Source organism: Crocodylus porosus, unplaced genomic scaffold (assembly GCF_001723895.1).
Source record: "Crocodylus porosus isolate Cpor-Errol unplaced genomic scaffold, CroPor_comp1, whole genome shotgun sequence".
Taxonomy (NCBI): Eukaryota; Metazoa; Chordata; order Crocodylia; family Crocodylidae; genus Crocodylus; species Crocodylus porosus.
The window spans coordinates 40,715,668-40,731,478 of record NW_017728909.1 but is presented as its reverse complement, the minus strand read 5'-3'; the positions used below and the strand labels follow the sequence as shown (position 1 = coordinate 40,731,478).

The window sequence follows — 15,811 nt, the reverse complement described above, 5'->3', positions numbered from 1 at the left end:
GGGGGGGGGGAAAAAACCTAGGCAAGAAGAACCAATAGATCTCCAAATAAGAGAGAAAACCAAGAGTTTTTGGGGTTGGTTTTTTTTTTTAAATCAATACGAAAAAGAGAAAGTAAAAAAAGGCAAAATCTAAAACAAAACCTTCGGCAAAAGCTCATTTTAACAATAGGAAAAAGTTAATCAGCAACCTAAGTCACAAGTTTTATTATCTTTAATGAAGTAGCTAGTAAGCCTATAGGAATCTTTACCCAGGACCTCATCTACCGGTGAATGCAAAATTATTTTGTATGAGTCTGTGAAAATACATAAGAAATTCTGGAAGGTACTCACATTTTGTTCACATAGTAGTTTGAGATCATCTCTCTGAGGTGAGCTCCCTACACCCCACTGTGTCTCTAGATCATCAATTTGATTTGGAGCATGGTGTATGATTGGACGAATGTCTCCTGCAGCACTAGAATCCACTGTTAATTCCTTTACTCTATAATCACAAAATAAGATTCCATATTTCAATTATAATATTCTATATCAAATGGCAAAAAAACCCTTAATGCAATTTATACTTATACATAATTTTATTTATTTAGTTGATGATGTCAGCTTTACAAACACAATGGGATTTTAATAACAAAAAGGGACCATTTTTGGTTCCTAGATGCTCTGACTTCCTATATAATATAATGTATAATTTCACCTACTATAAAACATGACCAATAACTTATCATTACCTTAAAACTTTGAGACACCTACTCTTGATTTAAAAGTGGTGGTGTATCTAAAAAAAACTCCCAACATTTTAACAAATAATCAACAATACTTATAAATTGCTAATTTAAAAACAGACAAAATGAACAAAATCAGACAAGTACATTTTTCTGCGTACATGTCATGGTAGATTTGTACCTTATAGACTAATTAAAAGGTATACCATATTTACTCAAATACAAGACAAGGTCCACCCCTCAATTGGCATAGAGGAAAAAAAAAGCCCCTCATCTTATTTTCACATATGAAGAAAACTCATTAAATATACTATCAATAAACAAAGCAACATGTGCTCAGTAATGGAAACCAACTCTGAAGTTGATTAAACACTGAGCATGACTATAAAACTCATGGCCAAAATTGGGCAAACATACTATTGGGAACCTATGATACAGATAAGCAAGCACGGCCCATGTGAATAAGATAGATGAGAGTGCCCATTGTGCATAGCCCATCTTGGAGCCGACCTTTTCTCCAAGTCATGGTGAACCACTACACTGAATAAATTTTTATTTCCTCTTTACTACCACAGCTGAGCTGTGCCTTTCTTTCTCATTTCCAATTATTCCCGTTTCTTCACCAGCCTTAAATGTCTGCTAAACATCACCAAATGGGGCCCCAAACAGTTCATCCAGAATCCCTCTGTTCCCCCTCTCTCAGCCTATCATATAAGATTAGTGTAGTCCCACTTTCCCTGAGGTGAAGGCAGAGCAGATGGTCCTATGCTTCATCCGTATATACATTTTTGGAGGATTTCAGGAGTCATGATAAGAACACCCGTCATAAGTGGGGGGCTAATTAGTACATGGATCTTTTGTGGTGGGATATCTGGGACACACTCACATACTGAGCAGTCCTGAACTGTGGGGTTATCATGGCTTGAAATGTTGTTAACTCTCCTGGGGCCCAAGCCAATGACCTATATGATAAATCATGAGCCCTTTCGTTTTGGACTAATGCCATGTATAGAGTTTGTACTAAACATAAGCAGGTATAAAAGTGCTGCTTAAAAGTATGTTTAGGGGATACCTGTGCTAAAACTTGCAACAGCTCCAAAAAAGGCAAACTGCATCAATTCTGGTTCAACTTAGTCTATGGGTACCCGTAATAATGTGCCTTTATGCAAATTACTACCAGTATGTTTATTTCAAGGTCAGTGTTTTCAAATTTGCCCTTCATTTCCATGTGCTTAGGGAATGCAGGTTCTAAAGGCTACCAAGGCAGGTCTGTCCCTGGGGCAGGGTGAATCAGGGTAGCCTCCCTGCGCCCTGCACTTTGGGGATTCATATCTGGCCACTCAGCACCCCTGCCACCAAATCCACCACATCCAGCAACTCACCACCCCTCTCCCTCCCAACACCCCCCCACCAAATCTGCCGCCAGCTTCCTCACGTCCGAGGGCAGGGCCCACATACACTGATTTACCCCGGGCCCCACAGCCTGCTTGGATTATCTCTGTAGACGAGGAACAAGTTGTGGTAAGCAGAGAACAAGCGGGCCAATCTGAACCCCCTAGATTTATGTTCCCTACTGTAGCAGTGAGAGGGACAAATTGAGGCAAACTTCTAAGAGTGTTAGATTCTATACCTGGAAGATTATAACAAAAATTATAAACTTTCCTATACAAGATCTAATTATTGGGGGTCATAATTATATTCAGGGTCATCTTATATTCAAGTAAATATGGGGGATGTATGTATCTATCTATATGTAAGATCAGAAAAGTTTATGCTCATCTCAAATATACATCTCTAGACCTAGATATAATAGAAAAGCATAAGCTTTTGTGAGCTAGTGCTCACGTCATCAAATGCATTGTAAGGATGTGCACAGCACCTTTTTTATTGTTTTATGGTAACAAATCTTCCAATAAGTTTTTATTCACTGAATTATGGAATGGCAAAAAGGTCAAAATAAAATATAGATTTAAGACTGTATTACACTGGCGTTTACATTTTTTAAATAATCATCAGATTCACTAAAATTATTCTGAAGTCTTGTCAGAACCAATCCACTAAGTCTACAAAGATGACATCATCATTTTTATGTATGAGGGGAAATAAGCAAGCCTGGGTACAAAATATACAAATGTTTAAAAAAGAAAATGAATTAAAATTGGGAAGATGATTGCAGACCATGCAGTATCATCACCTGTCAAACAGAATGAAAAATAAAGTATGTGATGACTCAAGGGGAGGGAAATAAGTGAAGATTTGTTTTATAAAATTACGGTTGAACAAAAACACTTGAAAAAAAATTCCATGTAAAGAATGAAGTAGACCTGGTGATCGAAGGAGAAAAGTCGTCATACTCATAGGAAGGAGAGAGATCAGAGCGACTGCCACTACCCTGTGAGAAGGGAATATCCGAAGGACTAATTCCAAATTCCTTTACTCTGCAGCAGCAAGATACAGCAGCAAATTAAAAGAAAAGGTTCTTGTAAAGACAATGACAATTACAAGTTTTCATTTAGCACTCTCCTCCATATTAAAACACACACACAAATAAAGCAGTCTGATTTAAAACTAACACAAAATTATGAGAAGCAATGCAAGATATTCAGACCTTTTTCAAACTTGAGTTACTGAATTTTCTCAAAAATGTGGTTGCAAGGCAAAGTCTGATCTTTAGAGCAGTGTAAATCTAACAACTCCTGTCTGTAGCTGAGCTACGCTGGGCTTATGTTGGAATAACAAATAGAATTTGTCCCAAATTCAATAGTCCACTAAAGCATTACTTTCAAAATATCAAGTTACTGCAGCTATAATTATTTAAATAACATACTTCTTAGTTTTAAGTGCATCTTAAGCCATGAATACAGTACTGTATAGTCTGCGTATAACTTATAAATGACTTTTTGTGGTGGTTGATATGAAAATGGTATATTATGAAAAGGAAGTTGAGAGCTAAAATACTAAGGAGAATGTAAGCTTTAAATACATGGACAAAATCTAAAAGTACTAAGTATCTACCAAACATCAGCATACAAAGACCATACTAGTTGGTATTTCTGCATCATATACAAAGCCTTCTTAAAAAGCAAGTCTAGATTCTAAAGGAAGCTTGTTGCAGACATTATTAAAACACAAATCATGCACATGCTTGCAGTGTATTTTTTTTCTACAGAATGTAACAGCATTACAGGGAATGGGGCTGTTTTCAGTTAGGCTGAATGTGGATGTTCCATTTCTACCAATAGAAATTTCTTTCAGTAGACAAACAGCCAGGGATCTGGATTGCACAGACATTTCTCCAGCCCCAGCCTATGGGTGGAGAGCTCCAAAGGTGAGGTTTTGGCAGCTGCTAAAAAGCAGTAACTGCCAAAGATAGCTTGGGAAAGGTTCCAGCCCTGGGAGAATGTCCTCTCCCTATCCACCAATCAGTTGATTGTGAGCAGGGGACACTGCCACGGTGGCAAACCTCCCCATTCTCCCCTGCTCCTTGGGCTTGTCTGGGCTGAACCAGAGGAGCAGTGGGAGAGGGGGAGCACTACACTGCTTGGGTAAGGCGCTGAGAGTTCTGTAGCAGGGGTGCAGCAGCCTGATTCACCCTGGGCTGCTCTGGGCTGACCCACAGCAGTGCAGGGCACCCAGCTCAGTTGGGTGGTGCAAGTGACAAGAGAAAGCCAGAGGGAACACGAGCTGGGCTTCCTCACACCCTGCTCTTGACCCGTTCAGTTTTTAGATTGTCATTCCCACCGTTTACTTAGCAGCATGAACAGTGATTTAAATGCTGGAGGGGCTAGAAGGCCTCAGGGAAAGACCCCTGCAGCCCAGTCCTGCCAGCCTCCCCCTAGCCAACCAGCCAAGCAAGGAGAAACCAGAGGAAGTTGGCAAAGCCTGCCATCCAGGTATTGTCCAGTTTGCGGAAGAAGCAGGGAGTGGTGGTTGCTGTTCCCCATATTTCCCAACACATGAGAAGCGTATTACCCCAGTGTCAGGAAGGCAAGGAGCCCTTCCTCCAGCTCCACTCCTTCCAGTTCCCCAGAGGAGTTAAGCTGGGGGAAAGGTGTACAGAATTCAGCCTCCCAGGAGCGATTTACCCTGGTTATTCCTGGATTATTTTTCTTCTGGAGCTGCCATTTTTGATCTGGAAGAAAAAGCCTTAACATCTGAACACTTGATTTCTATGGGAAAAAGAGTGATTCTCCAGGTAGAAACTGAGCATTGGTATGTAGCCTTAATATTTTAAGTGTTTTGAAATCACGCATTAAACTGATTCATTATGAAAAAATAAAGATACTAAAGGATATTGCTGAATATTGATTTCAGAGATCTTGTTCCAACATTAATATAAACTAATGTCACTATTCGCAGGTGTGGTTTCAAATATTCGGCATTTGTGGTTTCAAATATTTGCAAATGTCGAACCCGCATCTTAAATACACTTGAAGGAGCTCCTTGGGAGCTTCACACTTGCCACCGCCAGGCTCCTGCCCTTGCCAGCACAGCCATGCCTGCCCCCAGCCACCGGGGGCACTGTGTTCATGAATGCAATACCTTATTCATGGATTTCACCATTCATGGGGATCTCAAGAACATATCCCCCACAAATGGCGAGGATCACCTGTATACTAACCTTCACAGTTAACAGACAATAGATTTCTGTTGTGTTAAAACTCTAGAAAGTACTAGGGGTGCACCAATAAAGATTTTCCTGGCTAATACCCATAGCCGATTATTAACCAGATACATTGGTTGATACCAACTAGATAACCGATTAAGAGGAATGCAGCCGGGCACTTTGGAGAGCAGCATCCTGGTAAGTCTGTAGGGGAGAAAAGGGTGTGGGGGAGGGCAGATCGAAGCCCCCACAATGACAGACTCAGTAGGGCAGGGGCTGCCCAGCCAGGCAGTGAATGTGACCCTGGGGCCAGGAGCGGGACCCTGCCGCTGCATGCACCCCTGGGTGAGGCATGTGGGGCATGTACCGTCCCAATTTGTGCATGGGGTGGAGGCGAGCTGCTCACTGTGGGCTCGGGCCCAGGGGCTGCGCTGGCCTCTTCTCGGTGTGGGATCTGAGCCAAGGCTAGGCTCAGGGTGGGTGGCGCTGGCACTGGGAGGGGTGGCTATAGCCCTCCCCAAACCACCTCTAGTGCTGCCCCTGCTCAGGGCACTCCAGTCAAAGCATGGGGGCCTCAAACTGCTCTCCCACACCCTTTCCCCCCCATGCCCTTTCCCTCCCCACAGACTTATCAGCTGGACACTGCTCTCCAAGCTGCCAGGCTGCATTCCTGGCCTCATGCATGCATGCTGAGGGTGCATGCATGAACACAGCATTTAAATTGGTGACATCATCAGCTACACTGGACAAAAAAAGCTGATGACCAATCATGTTAATTTTCCTTTTATCGGTACCAATACAATACGTGACTGATATATCGGTGCACCTCTAGAAATTTTTACGCATCTTATCAATCTCTGACTATCCGAGGTATTTCACACTACTTCACACACACTACTTCATGGCCCTTCCAAAATAGCCCAAGGCCTTACCCCAGGTAACAGCGGACCGCATCTTTATTTGGTATAAGTTAAGAAATGCACTTAAAATTAACAGGTATCTTATATGACATTGCTTACTTCAAAAAAGTTAAGAATGGGGAGTAAAACAACAGTACTCCGCCAAAAGCTGAACTTCTAAAGAGTATTTTTCCTCCATTCAAGAACTGAAAGAAACCAGAAGAATAAGAAAAAGGGAGGAATCCAGAAAAAGGTCTGGTTAATACTTAAACGTTTCACCAGGATAACCATACCAATGTACAATGCAACTATGACATAAGTTTAGTTGCCAAAACTAATTTAAGCTATGCTGATACAACTGCATGCACACTAGGCACCTTTTTTGTTGTAATAATAACTATGCCAATATTGTTTGCTGTTTTTAGCAAGTTTGTCCAAGCTGAGGTTTTCCCATGAACATGTCAAAGCCAAATATGCATTTTTCAATGGCACACACTTTCCCAAATACTGCATAGCACTTCTTGAAACTTGCTATTCACAGAGGTTCTAGGTTAGAGACTCTAGGTTTTAATAGAAAAAGCCTGACCAGCTCTAGTCTTGTACTTAAATCCTGAATGAAAGTTGCCCAACAAGAACTACAGTACATCCTCCATTGTCCATACCCATTTGTAACACATCTGCTGAACAGCTTTTCAGATTTCTGACTGAATTCAGAAAAATGAAAGTTACAAATTACTGCATCAAACTAAAGAGCGGAGATGTAATAGTATATTAAATACAATTTAAAAAGGATAACACAACAACAATTCAAAGTTAGTAAAAAAAAATATAACTGGTAAGATAAATGAGGATGTTTGTGTATTCAGCAGTACTGCACATAAAATGACACAGTGGTCTCCATCCAACTCCTGGTGGATAAATATGCACATTACAAAAAAAAACTCAGAAGAAGCTCCAAAAGAATCTAGATGGAAAATGAACTGGCCATTTCACTCCAGGAGACGAAATCTCACAACAGGCCAATTCATTTTGTCCCTACCAGGGACTTTACACACTGTTGCTGAATTGGTATATAAATAAAAATCAGAATCCAGTTTCCAGTGCCTTAATCTACTGTTTGGGAAAAGTGACATGCTAACTTTAAAAAATATAAATGCTTGGAAGAGTCTTTGGACTATATTTTGTAGAGAAATGCAACTGCACAAAAACTGTTAGAAAACACCTAAAATAATTGCGCCCACCATAGCATCATTATTTCACAATTCAGAAATGTACCAAAACTGATTACAAACTAAATATTTCCCATACCTATTTGCGTATCTCAGTGTATTTAGAGTGTTTTCACATGAGGCCATCCCTGGAGAAATAGTAGCAATCTAAGGGGAAAAAAAAAAAATTAACAAACCCTTTTGTGGAAAGCACAACACCGTAGAATATAACAAGTTTACTTTGTACCTCAGACTTTATTTAAGCAATACTGTTAAGCACCAAATACAAATAAGATTAAGAATATAATCCTCATTATACATTAATATATGAATAAAGTAGAGTTCCTGTCAAGTCAAAGCTCCATTTTTTAAATGACTCCACACACAAATCACAGTGGGAAATTTTATCCAATTTCCCCGCAATTGTCACAGTCTTAGCATTATGCAAAAAAGCCATTTGCTGTAGAAAAGACTAGGAGAAGAAAGGAAATACGAGATCCATAAACAAAATACGTATTGGATCTAACATTAGTTAACAGATTTCCCCCATCTTTCCAATTTTCTGAGAACGTCAGTACCTCTACATGCTGATTTAGGAGATTATTTTGGCCCCAATTCAGGACAGCTCTTACACATGATAAAAGTTAAGTATGTGCTTAAGTGTTGTACTGAACAGGGATGATTTTCTGATTACATTTTTTTTCTGCAGATTAAATTTAAACTGCTTAGTATAAGAATAGGCAAAATGCAGCCTGCAGGCTGGATCCAGCCCACCAGGCAATTCCATCTGCCCTGCAGGCGGGCACCCACCAATTAACTGTATCCCAGCTACCCCTGCTGTGCTTCACATGGGGCTGAGCTCAACCCACTGCCACCAAGGCAGTGCACTGTGCTCCCACCCTTGCCCGTGGGAGGACCCCAGTCCTGGCCAGCGTGCACAACTTCTGCTGCTGCAGCCACCCAGCGAACTGCTCAGCTCCCCCACCCGCCAGCAGATCCTCCTCCTGCCCCTGCTGCAGCACTCCAGACAGCAGATAGGGAAGTGGTGGCAGACAGGAGGGAAGTTGCAACTAGGCGGGACAGTGGGGCTAGCAGGGCCAAGGCGGGCAACAAGGGTGCAGAGCTCAGGTCAGCAGGAGCATGGGGGTCCTTGTGTATCACATGCAGCTCCTGGGATTTGACCAGTCACATACCACCAGGGGAAGAGCCCTGTGCAAAGGAGCTGGCAGTTTGGCCCCATTCCCTGCTGCCATCTGCAGCTCTCAGGAGTCAGCCAGGAACAGCAGGGAGCACTATGAGATGGAGCCAGGCCGGCTCAGCCCCGCTCCCTGCCAAGTCCCAGAAGCTACACATTGTGCAGGGAGTAGGGCCAGGCTGCAAGGTCCATCACGTGGGGCTCCCTCAGCTGCACACGGCTCCAGTGGAGTCCCAGGAGCTGCACAGAGTCATGAGGAGCCCTGCACAACGGAGCCGGCAGCCTGACCAGCTGGCTTTCAAAGGGGCAGCCACAGACTCATAATAATTGTTTTTTGGAGGGGCCTCATGGGCCAGATCCAGCCTGCAGGCTGTATTTTGTCCGCCCCCGTGGTAGACAATAAAACTACAGGAAGAGCAAGGCTGCAAGAAGTTGACGGAATCCACTACCACATACCAAATGTAAACCTCCAATAGCAGTTTCTAAGAACAAAAAATCTGTAGCACTGCAATAACTACGACTGCTACATGCTTCTCTTTATGGGAACTAATTAACAAGATTTACAAGTTTGAAAATATTTTCAAACATGGTAGCATATAAAGGGTGTCCTCCCTGCCAAAGCTGTCCCTAGGGTGTGCGGGGCAGGGAAGGAAGGACAGCAAGCAGCCAGAGCATGCAGCCAGCAGCACTCTGCAGCCGCAGCAGAGCTAGCAGAATGTGGCGGCCGCAGTGGTGCCTGTACAACACTGTCCACAGGGCCCAGGGTTGTCGCCCCAATTCATCCCCTTAAGGGATGGCTCTGCCCCCTGCACAACCTTCAATCAATTTGCATTTGAACTAGCCCTTGACTTGACTATTGCTCTTGCATTACAAGGGAGTTAAGGTACCAATTACATTTTTTGCTTAATGCAGTACTCCATTACAACATTTCACAGGCCTAAATACTGAGTAGTTCTTCACATTTTTCAGTTTTAGAAACTACGGAGTTAAAAATACATCAGTATCTTTCCTCACATATACATAACAAGGCTTAACTTGGTTTAACAGTCTAGACCAGTAGTGCTCAACCTTTTGGCCATGGGCCAAAGGACTGGCATATAGCTGGCCTGTGGGGCAAATCAGGCCACGAATGCCAGGGCTGGCCCCATGCCACCTCTGCCTGGTCCCATATTGGGACCAGGCCCCATGCCACCTGAAATCAGCCCCATACTGCCCTGATTGTGTTGCCCCAAATCAGCCAGTACAGGGCCATAATATCTGGCCTACAGGGCACCCCATGGGACCGTAATTCAGCAGCAAGACTGCAGCCATTAACTGCCACTACTCCCCCACCATCAAATTTTCAGACCTATGGGAGCTCTGCAAGCCAGATAACATGGCTCTGCAGGCCATATTTGGCCTGCAAGCTGGAGGGCTGAGCACCCCATGTCTAGACTTTTTCCATCTCATAACCAAACTCCTCAGGAAGCACTGAACATATAAGCAACAATATTTAGGTATAACAACTTGAGCAGAAAATTACTTTTTATCTGATGGGAGAGGGAGGACATCAGTATCCCTCTTAAATACTGACATCTTCCCTGACTCTCTAGATCACAGCTTTGAACTTTGTTCTTGAACTACAGACCTCACCGATTTACCCTCTAAAAGGAAAAGCAAATGAGAGGAGTTGTATTAAGGGAGCTATACAGTTGTGTTTCAAATTTCCATCAGAAACAAAAGCCTGGAAGTATTTCTGAGATCCCATAGTTATAAATACCATATACCATAAATAAAAGAAGAGATTGTGACATACAGTTAGTAAAACAGCCTTTGTAATATACAGGCTGACAAAAAAGCAGATTCTCTGTGCAACATAGCGCCAAGGTGCCTTGTGAATATTTATAAAGTATTCCAAACCTCTAGAGGAATAATTCACCAGCTGCTGCCTATTGTTGTTCTAGGTGAGCAAGCTATAATTTGACAATCAAGTCACAACAAACAAACAATGAGATATCTCTACTAACAAGCACTTTTTAATATTTTAGAAGGAAGTCAACACTGTTATAAATGACACTGAACATCATTAGAGGTTTTCTGCACACACTTTATCAGGGTCCTACTTCCAGGAGGAAGCTCCTCCTCTCAGTTGACATTTCTCAAGCTTGCTCTTTTCTCAAAAAAACTGAAGACAGAATCCACTATAACCTGTTCACTCTATTTTGCAGTGGTATTCTATTTCACCCTTGGCCACCAACCTTCCATTAACTATGGATCATACCCTAAGTGTACATGTGTCCCATGCATGCATGATTAGATTATTCTGAACAGCAGTGTCCACTGATTAGGCCACATGGCATACTCTCATGCTTCCCCACGTATGACAGCACAACCGACAGAGTAACTGCAACCTTTCCCTTACAAATTTAGATTCCCAGATGGAGAGTGCTTATAAAAGGGCAGAACAGAGAGCAAACTGTGAGACCTATAGAATTTATAATGACTTAAAATAGCACAGTTACTAAAAAAAAAAGTAGATTAATCTCTTTTTTTTTTTTTTTTTTTTAACATGCATTTGGGTGGATCCCACTCTAAGTAAGTGCTGGCCAACATCAATCTGGAAGTTGGGACTGAAGAGTCCTGATTGTCACTAAGCAAAGCAGTAATTTTGTTCCTTTTTACAGTAGGTCAAGGACACAGTATTTAACAAGAACAAAGAGAATTACTGTAGTGAGCTGCCTTGCATGCAGAGGATGGAACTTGTATAGAAGTGGTGTCAGCTTTAATATATGGCAAGAGCTATACATCAGCCATAAAACAACAAACTGATATGTAAGGTATAATCCAGTTTTGAAAATCTGCAAGATGATGACTTATCTGTTTGAAGCAACAGAGACAGCAAATAAGAACATAAGAAAATAGTCTAACAAGGTCAGAGTAACAAGGCCCTTAACACATCAGAAGCACTGGGTCTCTTTCCCAGTCAGTAACAGGTTAATCACTGTGTGGGTATGGGTAGGGGAAGGGAGAAATTGATATAGTCAAATGGAAGTCTGACTACTTCAGATATAAAACTTGGAACGAGATCTTATCCTCACTTTCTCATGGAAATGTTGCATAGGAAGAGCATCCATAACTATCACTGCTCCTTTTGGCTGACTTCCCCTACCACTGTTAATATATATTAGCCTACATAACTCCTTCAGTGAAGATTCTCGCAAACAGATCAGAATGGTTAACTTGCTACCTCACTGCTTGTACAATTAGTTTATTAAATATGAAGTTTCATGTCTTTTTGAGAGAAATGTTCCTTATGTTTGTAGATGGCCTAGTTGTATGCCTGAACCTACACCTGATGTGTAAGTCAGCATCCTAGTATTTTATTTATATAGTGAATGCAAACCTGCAAAGCCAAGCAATAGCCTCCTCGTTAGCTGAATTCAGAGTTATTAATCCACCTCTTAGTTTGTCGAGGGTGACACTCCTCAGTAATGTGCAGGATTATTTGCATCTCTCCACATGTGAATGATGGATTATCACTGAGGACCCGAGGCAAACCCCACAGCAACAGCTGGCCCTCATCACACGCACAAATCCTGGGGGCACACCCCCCCCCCCAAGCTTGCCAGGAGTACACGCTGCAGCAGTGGGGATGTGAACAGGGATGGAAGCTCCTGCTGATGCGTCCATCCCCATCCACATGTGAACGATGGATTAGCCCTTCCCCTGTCCCCATCCCCTTCCCCCCACCCCAAACGAGCCACTCGTGGATCCACCCCATGCTCTCCCCGAGCTGGGCAGTGCCTATTGCTGCTCCTTTGCTTTGGTGCCCAGGACACTCACCCCACTCCCCCCAACCCCCTTTGCTACAGCACTGGTCGACTGCACAACAGGGGTCTTGGCCTGTCCTGAACCTGTTAAGCACAGACCACTCTTGCTGTGACAGTTCAAAGCCAGCAGGTTGACGAGTGGAGTCTGTCACAAGGAACTTGTTTGTGACCTCCTGCGATTGCTATTCCTTGATCCAGGGGCTTCTGCAAACAGATCCTGGTGAGGGAGGTTGCTCCATAAGGAGCATTGTGAATGAAGGTGGGCCTTGGGTAGATTAAACAGGTCATCATAGAATGGTAGGTAAGGTGCAGTACGAACAGTTTCAACCAACTTTGGGTATTCAGATGATGAATGTGTGGGAAAGTGATATTTGCAAGGACAGCAAGCCAGGGAAGTGGAGCTGAGCAGACGGTTCCAGTTATGATATGCATGGTTGCAGTCAGCTGAGTCTCAACAAGATGTGTATGTGATGACCTTTGCCAGACAGATGTACAATACTCTGCTGCTGAATATGACAGAGCAAGAGCTAAAGACAGAAGTGTTGTGGCTGCAGCTCCCCACATTGGCCCAGCAAGCTTGGCTAGCAAGTTGTTTCAGGACCTTTGCTACTGTTTTCTTTAGGTGTTCCTGGAAAGTCAGGGTTCTGTCTAAAGACAGTCCCAAATATATTGAGCAGGGATCATACTTTAGTCTCTGACCACCCATACAGACATTCTGTTCTTTTTTGGCATTGGCATTGTGAAGATGGAATACATTGGCTACTGTTTTGGCAGGATTCAGCATGAGCTGCCACGAGGTGCAGCAGTCTGCCAGCTTTGCCACATCTTTGTTCAGTCTGGTCCAATGTGCAGAAAAATGAAGCTCGAGTATCCTAGTAGAAGAGCGCTACTGAGTGAACATTCTTGGTATTTAACCAGCATGCCAATGGCATGTGTGTAAGGATTACAACTGGCATGATTATTTGATGCCTTTATCAAGCAATATGCACTGACCATACAAAGTCTTTTAACAAACACTCATGAAACCTGGCAAATGGCATCACACACGTGCAAACTGACCTATGGCCTAGAAGTATGAGGTACAGTAACTGTCATAATTAGACCACCATCTAGAGTGATAAATCTATCAACAGAAATATATGCTTTCCCTAATACCATCCGTGATTGGGCAAGACACCTTTTCATAATACACAATGAGATGCAACTGTCTGAATAAGTGAAAAATGCAATTCTCAGCTGTGGCAAATTCTTGATGAGATTTGCCCTTGATCAGTCAGTTACCTGGGATGGACAGATTTCTACTACCAGTTAATATTTTGTGAAGACTCTCAGTACTGTGAACAGACCAAACAAATCCCTGCCAGTACAAAGTGCTTCTGAACCCACTACGAAATCCAAGTTCTTCCTCAGCACATAAAAAGCTGATGAAAGCAAACATTACTATCCTGAGTTGGATACTGAGTATATGCTTATTCAGTTCTCACATCTAAAATAGGAGGAGGAGGAAGTAGAATAGACTTTGGGATAAACAAACAAAATAGAAAGCCTCTCCCCCTACACTGTAGAACAGGGGTGTCAAACTCCCATAAGATGAATCCAGATTGTATAGCTCCTCCCAGGCAGGATCTGGATCCCCCTGCATCTGCAAGGCAAGTAGCAGTGGCATAAACTAGTGTTGGTTCCAAAATCATGGAGATTAACACACTAGTGGCATACCCCTTTACCACCAACACACATCCCCAACAGGGCTCCATACACCAGAATTCAGCAGTGGGCCCTCCCCCTCCATGACCCTAAGGCAGATCGGGCCCACAAGGCAGCGTGCATCTTTGACATCCTTGCTCTAGAGCAACCTTTTCAATGGCTCCAAGATTAAGTAGAAAAGTAACTTTTTCAGTTGATTTTCCTAAGAAGGCCCTAAAAGAGAGATTTCATAGACATTGGGGCTGGAAGGGACTTCAGAAGATTATTGAGTCCAGCCCCCTGCCTGAGGGGCAGGAAGTCAGCTGGGGTTATAGGATCCCAGCAAGATAAGCATCCAAATTTCTCTTGAAGGCTTGAACCACCTCTGATGGCAGGCTATTCCAGACCTTGGGGGCTCGGACAGTGAAGAAATTCTTCCTTATGTCCAGCCTGAAACACTCTTGCAGGAGTTTATAACTGTTCAACCTTGTCATCCCTCAGGGCACTCTGGTGAACAATCACTTCCCCAGATGGGAAAGAACTATGGATATGGACTGAAATGGGATTCAATACCCATGGAAAGAATTTCAGGCACACATCTACCCTACCTACTTGAATTCAAGGCAACCCTGAATTTAAGACAACCCTCCCAGTAATTAGATTATACAGGAAAAATTGCTTTGAACTTGATACCAAGACATGGTTAATTGGTATTAAATACTACAAAATGAGGTTTCTCCCCATTTAATAATTGACTAAATACAGTACGTGTTAACAACAACTTTCTAATTAAAATCTTCCGTAGGTACCAAAAGATGAAGGTGACTCCCAAGTCATTTGAGGATGCCTGGAAACAAGTAGGGGGACCAGCGGCCAAAGGAGATAGATAGTTTCTTCCAAGAAATCTCTAGTTTTTTTCCTACACAGATATTCAGAAATATGTTTGTAGTTATGGAAGGATATTTGCTACACTGGTTGTCCCCATCACAGCTAGCAGTTGGGGGTTTAGGCATCCAAAAATAATACGCAGCCCTGGAAGCTTTGAAGAAGCGCATTGCACTGTCCACACAAAAACTGAACAGTTCTGTATCTTCAAATAGGAAGTCCTCAATTTTGTTCTTCAGTGCTTTAAGAACGCTGGATACTTGGCAGACATGAAGCACGCTCCCACATCACTGACTAGGAATGTAGCCACCAAATCAGACGCATATATGGCACGTGTGGCAATATTTTTTATACTATCTGTTGCTCTGTAATAATGTGATGCAACTCCTGTGGAAGCTCAGGTACAAGTGAAAGCAGTCTATCCCAAAAAAAGATCTACTAATTTGCAGTGAATAGTGAAAAACAAACCTTTTCTACAAATAGAGTAAATCTTCAGAGTTGAAGATTTCTACTCTTTCAAATTCTGATTTGAACAAACCATTAAAAATTAAAGTATAACAAAAACAAAACTAAATTAAATTTTAAAAAAGGGAAAGTAATAATTTAAAGAAAATTAACTACAAGTCATTATTCCACTACAAGATGACTTAATATTTTACACGGTAACGCTGGGACTAGGGGGTCAGTACACACACCCACAGGAGGCCTCAAATGCCTCTACACAAATGCTCATAGTATGGGCAACAAGCAAGAGGAACTCACCCTCCTGCTGGCTGACACCAGCCCGGACATAGTGGGGATTAC

The 15,811-nt window shown here is 42.6% G+C and overlaps 1 protein-coding gene across 4 annotated transcripts in view; it reads right to left on the bottom strand.

Annotated features, from left to right (window-relative positions):
• Positions 1 to 15,811, bottom strand: part of KIF2A (kinesin family member 2A) — a 70,712-nt gene that overhangs the window by 9,632 nt on the left and 45,269 nt on the right. For 2 of the 4 annotated variants that reach the window (XM_019532122.1, XM_019532123.1), the window contains exons 15-17: positions 7,536 to 7,603; positions 3,047 to 3,160; positions 331 to 481 (exon numbers count right to left, since the gene is read on the bottom strand). In XM_019532122.1, the coding sequence (XP_019387667.1) occupies positions 331 to 481; positions 3,047 to 3,160; positions 7,536 to 7,603 (333 nt within the window). The remainder of the gene's footprint in view (positions 1 to 330; positions 482 to 3,046; positions 3,161 to 7,535; positions 7,604 to 15,811) is intronic. The other 2 variants (XM_019532124.1, XM_019532125.1) reach the window with 1 other exon arrangement.